A 15649-nucleotide genomic window follows, 5' to 3' on the forward strand; every position below is an offset into this window, starting at 1 on the left:
AAGGATTATACTTATCGAACCTATGCTTCTCTCGAGACAGACCTCCCCTCCCTCCATTCCCTTTCAAAAATAGCACAGAAAATTAAAAGGCTTAAAACGTATTTTAATAAGTTGATGCTGTATTACTGCTCCATTTCTCAGAAAAACTCCAAAGGTATCAGGGACAAATCAAACATGGTACACCAATAAAAAAAATGCACAGCATAACTACCTACGATAGGCAAGGCTAAGAGCTACTGTCCGACCTTCAGCACACAGCAACCCTGTTCCCAAGATTGTACTAGGCCTATCAAGAAAAGCTGTGAACAGCAACATCATAGACACAAAAGGGCCGTTCCTGGGTTGTCCTAACCCAAGAAAAAAGATGGGAGGCAACTCAACACAAGATTTTTTTTTAAAGATACACTAAAATGAAAATCTCTAAGAGAAAATGTCTTCCTTAGGACATGAAGGGGTAATATATGGGATATAACAGAACCGTATGTATGCTGTCTGTGACCTCTGTGGACATTTGCCTGAATTCAAACCTGCGAGTGAATGGAACAATGGGGCTAAGGTCATTGGGGGATGCTTGTTTTTGTGGTGTATGTGGCAGTGTCTCTGGGGTTTGGAGGGTATAATGAGAAACCAAATAGAACAGGATGGACAAAGAATGGAATGATCAAGATTAATGGGGGCTCTAACTGGATCCATTTTGCCATGGTCCCCCCCCCATAGGCCCTCAACAATCACATGAGACTTCAGGAATGCACCATACAAAATCAATTAGTTAAACGATATACCACACAGAACTGATTTGTTAAATATCGCCCCTCCCTTGCCCTCAGCCTCCAGCAAACTCCCTCAGAGTAGTACAGGCAAGGAAGACCTAACTATTGGGAGGAATCCCTAACACTTTTCCAGGGCAGAATTCTGGCTAGTCCAAAAAGGGTCCTTCTTTTAAGGGTTTTTGGGAAACTAGACATTGAAATTTTTATTAGTATCGGCGACGTTTGTTTGGAGCAAATTCAGCTCCAGGAGCTGCACGGTTGAATGCAGGAGGGGTTCCACCAATTGCCCCAATTCCTTCCATTGTAGCAGCTTGGCCAAAGCGTTCAGTTGTTGGTGGGGTCTTAAAGAGAAAAAGAGAGCAATGTTACAGTAGAACCTATGTCCCAAGCTTCCCACCCATTTGTAATCCCGCCCCTGGAGGCCATTTCCACCGACTATTCAAAGCTCTTGATGTGCTAGGGGAGACTAAGCCTGTTTAGAACTCTAGTGGATATCCCTGAAAAGAAGGCTATCTGAATTACAGACCCACCCAACTATTCTATCTTTATCTTCTTATCCCAATTCCTACTCATTAAATAATATTACATAGTAAAGTCCCAGACTAAGTTCCACCTAAGTCCCTTTTCCTGAACTAAGTATAGTGACAAGGACAAGCCATCACTCTTCAGCAACCTTAAGCGCACCCAGTTTTAAAATTTTGACACTAGAACTGTAACTCAGGACTGTATGAGCCATAAAGCCTTTTGGATTCCTATCTATTTTATGTGATAATACCTAACCTTCATTGCCTTCCCTCCAAAAACAAACAAACAAACAAAACCCACCAAACCCCTGTTACCTCCATTAACCCAGGGTAGCAACTAAACAGACTGGCCAGTCAAAGGCATTTACTTAACTCCTAGACAAAGTATAGTTTGAGATTGGGTTTGTTCAAGATTCAAAAATCAAGACCTTGAGGTTACATTTAATGGAAAACAGTGGCCCTAAAACCCGATTATCTGTAGCAAAATTGTGGCAGGCACAGGGACTGAAAGCAAAGTCCTTTCTCCTATCACCATTTAGAATTACTGTAAAGCTCTGCAGTTTATTACCAATCCCAAGGTTCCATCTGGCATCATAGTGGCAGGTCCTGGAGGAGCTGGGGTACCTGCTGGCACTGGAGCAGGGGGCATGGCGCCTCTGTTGTTGATGCCCATAGCACCTAAAGCAGAATAGTGTGATCAGTACAGGAGACAGAGACTGTCTCTTTCTGTGCAAGAGAAAACAATTCAACAAGACCTCTGAGCTAAGGACGTGTTACCCCCCCCAAAAAAGCGATGTTCCCAGAAATGTCAGCCCCTTAAATCTGGACTATGCCTGAGAAGCCACATAGTTCACCAGAAATGATAGAAAAAAGGAAATCAGAGCCACTAACCTCCTAAGTTCTTACCTCCCATAGCCATCTGGCCCATCCGTATCTCCTGTTCTCTCTGAAAAATAAGAAATACTCCAAACAGTCCAAGACAGCACTGCATTCTACCATTCGCAATACACTGAGGACCACATATTAAGGGAAGCAAGTAGAGTGATAACACATTCCTCCCAAGTACACTGAGGCCAAGCTGAGGAAAACCAACGTCTCCTTGCTAGGTGTGCAGTTGAATTCAAGGTTAGGACTATAAGGACAAAAGTCAGAGTCTCCTATTAGGAACAGAAGAGGTAAAAGGCAAGGGGAGAGAGCTGACTTCTTCTAGGACCTCAATCTGTGCAACAACTCCGAGGACATCAGAGAACTAGTTAAGGCTGCTATAGGACTGGATATATTTCATCGTGCAGTCACTGAGTCCAAAAAGTGTTAACACTGGCCCTAGCTCTTCATCCTAAATTGCCTGTGAGGCAAGAACTCCCCTTCAAACCTTACCTTTTCTTCCTATGAATTCTTCTTTCTAAAAGGAGTTTCACAGAATATAAAAACTGGTCATAACCCGGTATGTTTTATAGTCCTAGTGGACAACTCATGGTGGGTTTGTCGTATCATGACTGGCCTAATACATCATGGGCACATGGGAGATATACCGCATCAGGGAATGTTCCCTTGAATCCTTCCTGCTGTCGCCGCATCATTTCTTCCTGTTGCCGCCGCATCTCTTCCTCACGGCGCCTGCGTTCCTCCTCCTGCCTACAGAGTCACCAAGGTATTTAGCAGAGACAATTCCAGAACTTGAGCAGATTATCTCTTAACAGGGGAGGAGATCAAGAACCTACTGGAGACTATCATAGCTTTGCAAGAAACTCACTGTTAAATGTGTCCAGCCCTAAAACAAGCCAAACCTATCATTCAGGGCAAAAAAAGTTCTTTCGGAAAGGAGCTTCACAACACCGGCACTCAGCTGCTTTCCCTTTAGTGCAATCCTGGGTAATTCCTAGAATCATGGGCAGCTGAAACATTTCCCATCCAAAGGGAGAACTTGAGAAGCATCCAGGAAATATTTACAAATGCATGAAGTAGCATGGTAGTAGGAAATAGGAGTGAGACATTACCTCTTAGAGTTGTCAGAGAAAAAGGGTTTGGGAGTTAGTTACCTGAGCTCCAGTTGCTTTCGTTTTTGCACTTCTTGGTTGTGCAGCTCTTCCATCCTCCGAAGTTCTTCTTGACGCCTCATCAAATCTACAAAAACAGTAGACTGATTCAGAGTATTTTTCATTCTCCTCATATAGACTCAATAATTTTCCATAAAGATCCAGAAAGCAAAGGGGATATATAATCCCTGCATGGCCATCTGAGCTATCCAGATTCCAAAAATGAAGTCAAACCTATTATTTCCTTCTCCACAGAATCCAGTATTCTCTGTCACATCTCCAAGCTCATTTGCCTACCAAGATCAACAAAATATTTCAGAGAATAAAAGCAGAGATTTAGGCTTTTCTCTACCAACTGATACAAAAAATTCCTGAAAAAAAGTCATTTTGTTCTTGTTCTAGGTCTAAGACCTACAGGTCTACACTCACCCTGTCTCATTAGCATGACCTGGTGCTCATGGCGAGCGGCCTCCATCTCCATCTCCAGCTTCTCACGAGCTTCCTTGATGTTGCGGTCCACTTGGTCCTGCTGCTGCTTCTCCATCTCAATGAGTGCCTTCCAGCGCATGGCATACTCATACTCAAAGGAGCCAGGCTGTGCAAATCTGGGTGGCTGCTCTCGCTCCCTATAGACAAGGTTCCTGGGTTATTAAAACTTTGTCCAAGATTCCCCCAACTAAGCACTGCATTCCTCCTGAGGGCCAAGATCATGGCTGCCAGTGAATACCTATAGGAAAGACCTGCCTCTTTTACACATCCCTTTACAAGCTTCCTTAAGAACAGACAAGCACCTAACAGGGAATCTGTCAGAACCACATACTTGTGAAATTGCTGGTTCTTTATAACCAGCTTCTCTGGAAGTCCCTCTTCATCATCCAACTGGTCCATGGGCTCCACAGTCACAGGCCGAGGAAATCTGCAAGAAAGCAGCTCAGTGTCCAGCAAATTATACCCTGCACCAGGCTTCCTCCCTATACCTACCACTGGCACAATAAAGTAGACAAGGATCAGGACTGGATAATTAAACATATTTCTGAAGGAATTTTTACACCCAGCCCCAAGTAACCAAGTTCTTTTAATGACATCGTGTGGAATCTGGGGTTGATAGCATGGAATGAAGCTTTAAATCTCAGAATACAGCCTTAAAGATGTTCAAAGTAAGTAGATAGGATACTTAAGTGCAGTTTAAATATCCAATATCTGTAAAACCCCAGACAACGACTTGAAGTAAACAGAGAGGCTACATTCACAAAACAACTTTTCAGAGTTCTAAGACTTCAAAGGGGAGATTTAACACTGATTAAATGATAGCCTACTAGAAGACTGAAAGGTTTCTTTTTTTAATATTTTATTTATTTATTTGAGAGAGAGCGAGCGCACACAGAGGGAGAGTGAGAAGGAAAAGCAGGCCTCCCGCGGAGCAGGGAGCCCAACGCAGGGCTCGATCCCAGGACCCTGGCTAGGATCACGACCCGAGCCGAAGGCAAACAGACACCCAACCAACTGAGCCACCCAGGCGCTCCTGAAAGGTTTATTTCTTAATCCTCATATTATTTCCATTAATTTAAGATTACACTGAGAACCCTACTAGAAAGCTGAATTAGTATCCACCGTCTTTAAGTGAACACAAAAGCATGGTTCCTAGAGGCTACCTTCCCACACCTGAAGGAAGTAGCAATCTAAGGTCTATTTCTAAAAGCAGCCCTTCACTTACGTGGTTAGCAGGAAGGAGCCTTCACTGCACCTGTCCAGAGCTTTCCGAGCAGCTGGCTTCCCTGAGAATTCAACAATGCCTTTTCCTGAGGGCCTTCCTCGATCATCCACGATGACTACAGCCCTTTCCACCTGGCCAAACACCGAAAAGGCTTCCTCCAGCAGTTCATTGGAAACATACTGAGGAAGGTTTCGGACTGTAAGGGATGCACTATGGCAGGCAAAGCGCACACGCAGCTGCTTTCCACGGAGTGGCATGTTGTCCAGTTCTACTTTGGCAATCTCCGCTAGGGTTCGTGTTTCCTAGGAAGCAGAGGAAAGTTAGAATAACTCAAGTTTGACAAAGACCACAGGCACAGCCATCAAGAGTCTAAAGTAGCATAGCCCAATATAAAATGTCTGCCCGCCCCAAACCCCTGACAACGCACAAAGAAACCTTGATAGTACTGAAAGAATCGAAATTACGTATTTCAGATAACTCTTGGATAGTCTAATTGCTCTGACAGCCTTGCAATAAATCAACTGGAAATTCTAGAAGTTAATACCACTTACATGGTCATCAGTATCATATAGGTTATTCTCCCCAAGTGGTAACGGATCACTGGGACAAGGACCAGCCTAAAACCTACCCTTACAATACAGCAGCCAGAGTATTACAATTTCAGCTAGCTACATACAAGTTTAATGAGAATCATGTATGCCCGCCATTGAGACCTCTTTAGAACCACAGACCCTAATGGGAAGCCCCTCTCATATTACTCAAGAAGAACCTCGAACCCCAGAAAAAATGACTTGCCCGTGTAATCTTGAGTTAGTGGTAGATCTGGAAGGAAAACTAGTTCTGACCACCACATCTAGTGAACTTGCTAACACCTTATATTCCTTGTTTATGTAGATAATGCCTAAAAAAGCTCCTCCCTCATATACTTAAATATGCTTCCTAATCAAATCTGTCTTTATGAAAAAGATCTACACTTAAAATAGTTAAATAATAAATTTTATGTATATTTTAGCACAACTTAAAATTAAAAAAAAATAGATATGAATAAAACTGTCCCCTCATGGTTTTAAAAGGTCTTAAGTGAGACAATACATAGGCAAGAACTTAGGAAATAAAGTATATAAACTTTAATCATTACTAAGATAAAATAAAATTGAGTTGATAATTATTGAAGCTGGGCATCGAGTATTTATTTATAGGTTCATTATACTATTCTCTCTACCTCTGTATGTTTGAAATTTACTACTTAAAACAAAAGTTCCAAAGGGCATAGTTTAGTCTCAGCGTCCTAGACAAATAAACCTATGTTGTCCTTGAAACAAAACAAAAACCTGTAAGGAAAAATAAAAATAAAACCTGTTATCTTCTGTCCTGTTCTACCAACTACAACTATTAAACATTTAACAAACAGACCACCTGAGACTTATATCCACTGCCTCATTTTCCATATCCATCATTCCCCGACTTCCCCACCTTTTAGAGCATATACTGTAAAAGCCCACGGTTGCTCACCAAGCGGATAAAGCCAAAGCCCTTATCCTTATGAATGAAGACTTCGCCTGCCTTCCCATATTTCTCAAATAGTTTCCTCATCTCCTCCTCAGTGATGTCAGGAGGAAGATTGCCCACAAAGAGCCGGCTACGTTGGGTGAAGGTCTTCTCTCCTGGTTTCCTAAAATTCTTCAGGTCAATAGTCAAGCCTTCATCTGAGAGAATACACACAGTCACTCAAAAGATTGGGCAAAGAGATCTACAGTCACATTCTTAAAGAGCTACAACTGCTGCTAGATTAGGAAACCTAATTGCTGTAGAGAAAAACACCATTTCCCAATACAATCTATCCACTAACCACTTATCAGTAAATTGCCCTTAAAATGTGAGAGCGGTATGCAGACATCTGGGAGTACTTCTCAAGAGCTCTACTAGGGGCCAGGAGCCACCCGGACTGAGAGAAAGACAGACAATACAGAAGCTATTGGTCAAAGAGAAAATTAAGCAAGTCAAGGAGACTTGTGCCAGAAGAGATCAGTTTTTTAAATTTGAAACATAGGGGTGCCTAGGTGGCTCAGTAGGTAAGTGTCTGCCTTTGGCTCAGGTCATGATCCCAGGGTCCTGGGATCAAGCCCCGCATTGGGCTTCCCTGCTCGGTGAGGAGACTCCTTCTCCCTCTCCTTCTGCCCCTCCGCCTTCTCATGCGCTCTCGCTTGCTCTCTAATAAAATCTTTAAAAAAATAAAACTGAAACATAATTGCTCCATTTTCCCAATCTCTCACCAATCTTCATAATCTTAACAGTTCCCATTCTTTCATGCTTAGGTTAATGGAATGAAAGGAAATGAGTTAGGAAACAGTATTCTTTGTAGGGATCTCTGGAAATAAAAGAGGGCTGAGGTTGGTTCTAGTTTTAGAGGCACACAATAGGTGCTCAAAGTTTGCAGAATGAATGGAACATGCCTTTAAAGAATGTTTACTCTGATTAAAACGGATTGGCACAGACCACGGGCTGAAAGTGTAACACTCAGTACCAGACTTCTTTTCCCTTAAAGACTTGTTCTGTATTTTCTAACTACCAGTCATCTGACGATTACCTCTAAGAACGAAGCTCTGAGGTAAAACACACAGACATCTATTTGGCAGAATATGCCAACACAGCACAGCAACTTGTACTCATCTGCTACCCAACATGTCTGTTCCTTGTTTCAGGGAATCACCCTTTTTCTATCCTAAGATGTATTAATTAAGAGGTAAATAGGGGAAAAAAGAGCAAAAGGTGTGCCACAAAGGCTTATTCCTTTATAAGCCCGAGATTAATCTAAAAACCAAGAAACCTTTCCCAAGAGGGAAGCTATTCTGACCCCCCTACAAGCATGTACTCACTTTGGCTGCTGGCTTGTTGCCCATTTGCAGGTATTGGTGGCGGTGGTGGCTGCTGCTGTTGCTGCTGGTGGTGCTGCTGGTGGTGATGCTGATGATGCTTCCTTGGAGTATGGTTTTGCTTCTCCAAGTTAAAGGTTTTATTGCTCTGCATTTTTGCACCCTAAAAGGAAAATGTGGACTGTCAAATACATTCAGGGCTTATCAGTCACCTTCCTGATGATTTATATGTCACTAATCATCTCTGATATCCTGGCTTTTGCCAGATTCAAACGACTGGTTATTGTGAACAAGTATGGCAAAGTTGTACCACTCAAAAACCTAAAAAGAACCAGACATTAGCAGTTATGTAGCACACAGAAACTAGACAAGTACTAAACGAGAACAACTTGCACAGAAGTAGCTTGAAGAAACTTTCCTTTCACTAATTCTATACATTAATTGGAAACTACTTTCCCCAAAGAAGCTACTCCCTAAAATGTGGCCCTATCATAATATTAAAACTTAACGAGGGAAATAGATTCTACTTATCACAAGGACAAAAACTATTAAATCTTGTTATCTGGCACTTTGCAGTCCTAACCTACAGTAGATATTGTGGAATGAACAGTAGAAAAAGTACAGGCTGTGGAGTTAGACATACTTAGATTTGAAGCATGATCCTAGTACTCACTTACTAGCTATGTACTACTTAGTAAATCACTTCTGCACAAATTTAAGCTGTTATAAAGGGAATAATAAAAATACCTACCTCTCAAGATGGCTATGAGGATTCATAAATATGTGAAAACACTAGCTCAGTACTGAAATATAGTAAGCATTCAGTAAACATGGTTATTAATCACAATAAAGATAAATGACTATCAAAGCAATGAAAACATCAAATAAAAAAGATGAATATACAATCAAAATGTTAAATCTCACCTAAAAATCAACATAAGATTAAAAGAAAACAAAATGAAAATTCCTGGTACAATCCAGAGTGAATTCAAGAGTTGATGGCTTTAAAACGAAAATCTTCTTACTGCTTTCTTACTGGTAACAAGCTGAGGACCATCTTCCTCATTTAAGGACTGTTCTCCAGTAATAAAAGGGCAAAGCCAATCCTAAATCCTTTCCCCTAAACACAAGACCCTCTAGTCAGAATTTAGCTGAAGGAAAAATGCAGAGAAGGACCTTTTCATGAACATTTATTGTTAACATTATATGATTCCTCTAAAATAAAGAAAACTGATTTCTCAGACAAAGAAAATGTGATGACTTGATAACTACTGATTCTGGATGATGGGTGTATGAGAATACTTACACAAGCTTTCCTGATACATTTCTTATCATATCCCTCCAAAACTAAAACAATTATCAAATTCTATACCCAAACTGTTTCATAAAACAAGTAATAACAAAAGCTATCAAAATGTTCATATTCTGTGACTCAGGAAACTCTACTCCTAGAAATTTACCCTAAGAATATAATTTTAGGGGCGCCTGGGTAGCTCAGTAGGTTAAGCGTCTGACTCTTGATTTTGGCTCAGGTCATGATCTGAGGGTTCTGAGATCCAGCCCCATGTCAGGCTCTGCACTAGGTATGGAGCCTGTTTAGGATTTCTCTCCCTCTCCCTCTGCCCCCCCCCAAAAGAATGTAATTTTAAAATTTGAAAACTACATCCATGAAATAATCACTGTGATGACCTTTATGGTAACAAAGTAATGACTTAAAATACCCAAAATGAGAGGTATGGTTTTTAATAAATTACGGTACATCTATTCAGTGCAGTGTTACACAGCATTAAAAATTATGAAGGGGCGCCTGGGTGGCTCAGATGGTTAAGCGTCCGCCTTCGGCTCAGGTCATGACCCCAGAGTCCTGGGATCGAGTCCTGCATCGGGCTCCCTGCTCCTTGGGAGCCTGCTTCTCTCTCTCTCTCTCTCATGAATAAATAAAATCTTTTAAAAAGATTATGAAGACCATGTAAATGTGAAAAATGTTTGATTTTCAGTTTTGGGACGCCTGGGTGGCTCAGTCGTTCAGCGTCTGCCTTCAGCTCAGGTCATGATCCCAGAGTCCTGGGATCTGAGCCCTGCATCGGGCTCCCTGCTCAGTGGGGCGTCTGCTTTTCCCTCTGTCCCTCCCCACACTCGTGCTCTCTCTCAAATAAATAAAATCTTTAAAAAAAAGAAAAATGTTTGATGTTTCAAAAGGGGAAAGTTTCCAGAAACAGGAAAAGGGTGGGCTTTTTTCCCCTCAAAAATGCATGAATGTAGAATAGGAACAGAAGGCAGGCAAAAATGAAAACTGCCCTGTTTACAGATTAATGATCATTGTTTACTAATTTTATTATTTTTACTAATTCACCCAACAAATATTCACTGAATGCTTACTATTTGCTAGGCACTACTATAGGGGCTTGGGATGCATCAATGAACAAAGCAAAGATTCTTGCCTTCAGTTGTGCTTACCTTCTAGCAAGACAAAAAGACACGTAATTAAATTACATAGTACTTAATGAGAGGTAAATGCTCTTAGAAAATAAGAGAAATTGGGGCAAAGTGTATAGGGAGTTAAAGGGGTAAGACTGCAATTTTGAAAAAGATTTTATTTATTTATGTGAGAGAGATATCACGAAGAGGGGGGAGGGGTAGAGGAAGCAGCAGACTTTCCGCTGAGCAGGGAGCCTGATGCAGACTGGATGCAGGACTAGATCCAGGACCCTGGGATCATGACCTGAGCTGAAGGCAGAAGCTTAACCAACTGAGCCACCCAGGCGCCTGGTAAGACTGCAATTTTAAAACAGAGCTGAGGTAAGCCTCACTGGAAAGTTGACACTTAAGCCAAGACTTGAATCTTATTTGTATCATTTCATCAATTTTATGTTCCTCATTAACAAGGTACCTATTACAAAATGTTATCTTTAATATAGAAAACTTAGGAACAAAAATATTAAATAAAAATCCACCACCAGAAGTCAGTTAACATTTACCCTTCTGGTCACTGATTTATTTACATGTACTCTAAATGAAATACTATAAAAACTATTTTGCAACTTGCCTTTTCTACTTTATTACACGATGAGAGCTCTTATGTCACTCAATCTTCTACATTTTTCTTCTTCTACATTAATTTTTAATGGATGCAGTATTCAGCTGTCAACCAAGCACCTACTGTGTTGGACACTCGGGTTCTTCCTATTTTTTCACTATTATTTATAAACAATGTTCATAGCTAAGCCTTGGGCACATCCATGAGTAAATATTCCTCCCACAATATCCATTTTCACTTATTTACCTTCCAAAACATACATTATTACGTCAATATAATGCTGCTATACTGCACCATTGTATGTTCAGGTTTTCTTCACTTCTATGTCAACATACTTATAATTTTTAACAGCTACACAAAGTCCATGTGGATATATACTAACTTACTAAACTACCACCTACTATGAGACATTTAGGTTGTTTTCACCTTTTTCCTATTAGAATGATGCAGTAAATATCTTCTTGCTTATAGCTCTTGTTAACTATTTCCTTATAATAAATTCTTAAAATTAGAATAATTGCATCTATCTTTATTACTCTTACCCATGGTGCAGCATTTTTACCTCTAAAAAAAAAAGGGAAATCATGTTTCTAAAAATAAGACATAAAAACAGGAAATTAAAACATACAAAATTTATGAAGTCTACCCCAGCAACCGGTGGGGATGGGGTTAGGTTGGCATTAGAATCAGATCTTTAACTATCTGAGTCCCAGCTATCAAACACCTCCCTTCCCTGACTCCAAATTGGCCTATAGCTGAAACTTGAGTTATCTTCACAGCCATTTCTCCAACTAGGTCTTCTTACCTTCTTACCCCTGGCTAGAATCCAAGGAACCTTTTTTTCTCCAGCCTTTAATTTGGGAGTCAGTGGCCCCAGCCTCAGTATCTTGCATCCCATTCAGGAATCCACAATTTATATTTACACATTAATAAAAATCCTCAGAGTTCCACTCAAGACTGAAATATTAAAAATTCTGTATATACATCTTAACCAAACTTCACCACTCCTTTTCAAAAAGGCCATTTTACAACTTCTTAACAGAAATGATCTACTTCCTTGAAGAAAAAGTGCTAGAATGTTCTAAACCATGTAAGATCACTTCAAGGGAGGTTATTTTTGGTTTTAGAAAGTGTAGCCTGGTAGTTAAGATGATAATATCAGATATTTACCGATCATTATATGCCAGGCATTGTGCTAAGTCTGCATTATCTCACTTAGTGCCCAAAACTATTATTCTCCTGGATAAGAAAACTGATGCCCATCTAAGGTTACCCAAATATGATGGAGCAAGGAGTGGAACTCGCATCTATTTAATTCTAAAGCTCATTCTTCATCACTAAGCTACAAGCTTAGTAATCAAACTCAGCTTGATTTCAAAGTTTAGAGTCCAACAAACTGACTGTCACCTAACTTCTGAGCCTCAGTTTCCTCACCTGTAAGGAGGGGGTAACAACGGCAACTTCACAGGGCTGGTTATTTTAAGGACTAAATGAGACTGCGTACACAGCACATGTTCCTGCTGGCAACCACTATCCATATTTCTGCATTCAGTTGGTGCTGTAGTTAGACAAATATCATTAATTACATTCTTCCTCCTCTCTTTCGGATTCTAGCAAAAATCATTTTTTACAATCAAATCGCCTACCTTTGTGTTTTTGAATGTCTCCACAATGCTAATCTTTACAATCCTTCCTTCCAGTTTACTCTTTCCCAAGAAGGCATTCAACGGTGAAGACTAAATAATATTGTATAAAACACTTAAAACAGTGCCCACAAAGTAGCAAGTACTCAGTAATACTGTCCCTATCACTTATTTCTGATGATGACCACCAACATAATATGGAAGTACGTGCAGGAATCTCTTGTGAGCAATAAATTCACTGCCCCTTAACCACTGGGCCTCTAAGAACTAAGCACAAAGATCAGCATCAAGGATTTGTTTATCTGTCCCAAAGACTAACCCTGATGAAGGATTTTTCTTGAGAGAAAGTATGTACTGCTGGTTTAGAAAGACTGGGGCTACTGGACACAGTACGATTGCATAAATGTGGTTTAGGTACAAAGACCAAACACTGCATCACACATATCTGAAATCAGTTTTCAGGAAAAGGATCAACTTTTTAAGTGGAAGCTGGTAAAAATCTACCGACCTAGATGGCTGCATGGATATGCACCTGCCTGGAAGCTGTAGAATGCACTGATATGGTAAGGTCCTTTTTCAGGCGTTTCTTTCATTCAATAGTAAGTTGGACAAAGACACTGCATAAATCTAGCCAGTACCCCCCACGAGAGTTGCCAGATTTATCAAATGAAAATACACAACGTAGAGTTAAATTTGAATTTCAGACTTTAAAAAATGATCTTTTAGTATTTAAGTCCCATGCAACGTATACTAAAAATACTTTGCTGTCTATGTGAAATCCAAATTTAACGGGGCGTCCGGTATTTTATCTGGCAACCCTACCCCGTACACCTACCTACCTCAACTTCTGTTGAAGATAGCAAAGTACCTCCAAGTCGTCTCTAACCTCAACTTCTCCGTTAAGAACACAAAGAAAGGTTTCAGTTGAAAATGATAGCTTCCCCGAGTGGAAGATACCCAACAGGAAATCCATAAAATTAATTTTCATTTTTAAAAAGTGATGCTATAAATGGGTCGAGTAGCTAGGCAACAAGACTTAAAAAAAAAAAAAAGAAAAAAAGAAAAAAAGACAGGAACCAGACTAGGGAAGCCGCGGGGTCTGGACTAGCAGATGAACTTCCCAGCTTAGAGTTTTGACAAAGAAACATCGCTCGGGGGGGGGCCCCCATTTCTCATTCTGAATTAATGGCCTCGCGAGGCCGAGAGGAGGAGCGCCGACAAAGCGCCTCCTCCTCCAGCCGCGACTTCAGGGCTCTCGGATAATAGACCCCACACCCTCAGGCCCAGGGCGGCTAAAGGACCGGGGAACTTACTGACAGGGATCAGAATCGAAGATGAGTCGCACAAAGAAACGGGGCGGGAAAGGCAACTGGAGCCAGGTTTAAAGCAGAAAACAAGGCGAGCTGAGAGCGATGGGCCCCTGCGGGTGGGCTGAGGAGGCCGTGTGGCGGCGGGGACAAGGCCTCAAGGGGCCTTGGAAAGAACGGCCAACCTCCCTCCAAACCTAGCCTCGCCCTAGCCTCTTGTCGCAAAAAATCCTACTCCCCTCTCAAACAAGAACTAAGTCGTCCCAAAACTCACCCTCTACCGACTGTTCTCTCCTCAGAGTAACGGCGACGCTACACGGCCTCTACCGTCCCGAGAAAAGAGCGCGCGACCGCCGGAAACGAGACGACGGAGCTCGGTGCCTCCCAAGGGGTACAAACTGGTGTTCTTGATTGGTTATCTGACTTGCCAATAAAGGTTTATCTTCGGAGGCGGAATCCTTTTTCCGCCATTCCTTCGATCCTATTGGCTACCGAACGCGAAAGAGCTGAGTTCGTGTGAACGACAGATGGGGACAAAGAGCGAGGCTTTCTACTTAATGCGCATGCGCAAGTTGCCATCCGCTCGAGACGGAAAAGGAAGGGGGAGGGGGATAAAGAGGGAGGGAGGGGGATGGAGGGTCGGAAGGAGAGGCATCAGCGGGCTAACGGAAAGACTGAAAAACCAAGTGATGGGAAAGGCAAAGGAGACGGCAAAAAAGGAGAGAGAGGAAAGTGGAAAGAGAAGGGGAGAAAACGTGCGCGTAGGCTGCTCTGAGAACTCCTGCACTGCGCCTGTGCAAGAGGCAAGAGTAACAATGTCATTGTATTCCGTGTGGTAGATGTAGCCTTTTCCTTACGAAAAAATGCCCCGCCATGTTTCTTTTTTCACACTTCCTCATTAGGGCTTGCCCTCTGACACTCCATAGTTACATTTCTAGTTGCTTCTGCTGCCAGGTCTACTCATGAAGCCCAACTGAAACAGTCATCACTATGGCTGTGGTTGTGGTTATAGTTACAGAAAGGGGTGGGGGAAAGGACGGGGATTGATAACTCCGTTTCTGTGATTAAACACAATTGTAACCACCTATTTCTATGGTAACCAGGGAACCCAGCAGTCCAAACACCACTATTGTTCCTGTGATTCACAAAGAGATTCAACAGGTGTCATTATTGCCATGGATACATTGTAGGCCTCCAGCTCAGACTGATTCTATATTCTGTAGGATGCCAATCAGGCAGGCGCCTTTATTTTTCTGTAATGCCAGACTAGCCGTGTGGTTAATCAAGAGCTACAGGGCTCAACTGATAGGTGTTTGTAGTTCGTTCCCACTAATTAATTTAGACCCAGGGTTTCAGGGTGTCCCAACTGGTGCCTCATTATGTGGGGACACAGTGATCTAGACCTGCACTGTCCAGTAGGAACTTCTGCAAGGATAGAAATGTTACTTGCTGTGTTCAGTACAGTAACTACTGGCTATACATATGTGGCCATTGAGGGCTTGAAATATGATTAATGCAACTGAGGGACTGAATTAATTCTATTTAATTTTAATTAGCTAAAATTTAAATACTCATATATGGCTAGTGGCTACCATATTGGACATTTCTAGACCAATTGTTCCCAAACTTTTTGAGAATGAGTAACACCTCTATTATGACAACAGAAATATTACCTCTATTCTGAAAAACGTTTTTTCCTCTGCTCATGGAAAAAAAAAATTAAACAATACCCAAGAGTATAAAGA

The 15649-nt window shown here is 41.5% G+C and overlaps 1 protein-coding gene across 3 annotated transcripts; it reads right to left on the reverse strand.

The window, feature by feature from the left end:
• Window positions 1–94: 94 nt before the first annotated feature.
• On the reverse strand, window positions 95–14421 carry NONO (non-POU domain containing octamer binding). Of its 3 annotated transcripts, XM_088028737.1 has the most exons (13): window positions 14179–14421; window positions 12601–12690; window positions 12389–12512; window positions 7921–8080; window positions 6557–6750; window positions 5045–5346; window positions 4151–4246; window positions 3760–3956; window positions 3334–3418; window positions 2827–2929; window positions 2201–2240; window positions 1863–1972; window positions 95–1111 (listed from the first exon to the last, which is right to left on the reverse strand). In XM_088028737.1, the coding sequence occupies exons 4-13, from the start codon at window positions 8069–8071 to the stop codon at window positions 977–979; spliced, it is 1413 nt and encodes a 470-aa protein (XP_087884863.1). In that variant the 5' UTR covers window positions 8072–8080; window positions 12389–12512; window positions 12601–12690; window positions 14179–14421; the 3' UTR covers window positions 95–976. The 3 variants fall into 3 exon arrangements, with proteins under 3 accessions (XP_087884863.1, XP_087884864.1, XP_087884865.1); XM_088028738.1 differs by lacking the exons at window positions 12389–12512; window positions 12601–12690; XM_088028739.1 differs by lacking the exons at window positions 12389–12512; window positions 12601–12690; window positions 14179–14421 and having other exon boundaries at window positions 7921–8593.
• Window positions 14422–15649: the final 1228 nt, after the last annotated feature.

This window comes from Eumetopias jubatus, unplaced genomic scaffold, assembly GCF_037043125.1.
Source record: "Eumetopias jubatus isolate StellerSeaLion01/CBP00866 unplaced genomic scaffold, mEumJub1_p1.0 scaffold_11, whole genome shotgun sequence".
In the NCBI taxonomy this organism is placed as follows: domain Eukaryota; kingdom Metazoa; phylum Chordata; class Mammalia; order Carnivora; family Otariidae; genus Eumetopias; species Eumetopias jubatus.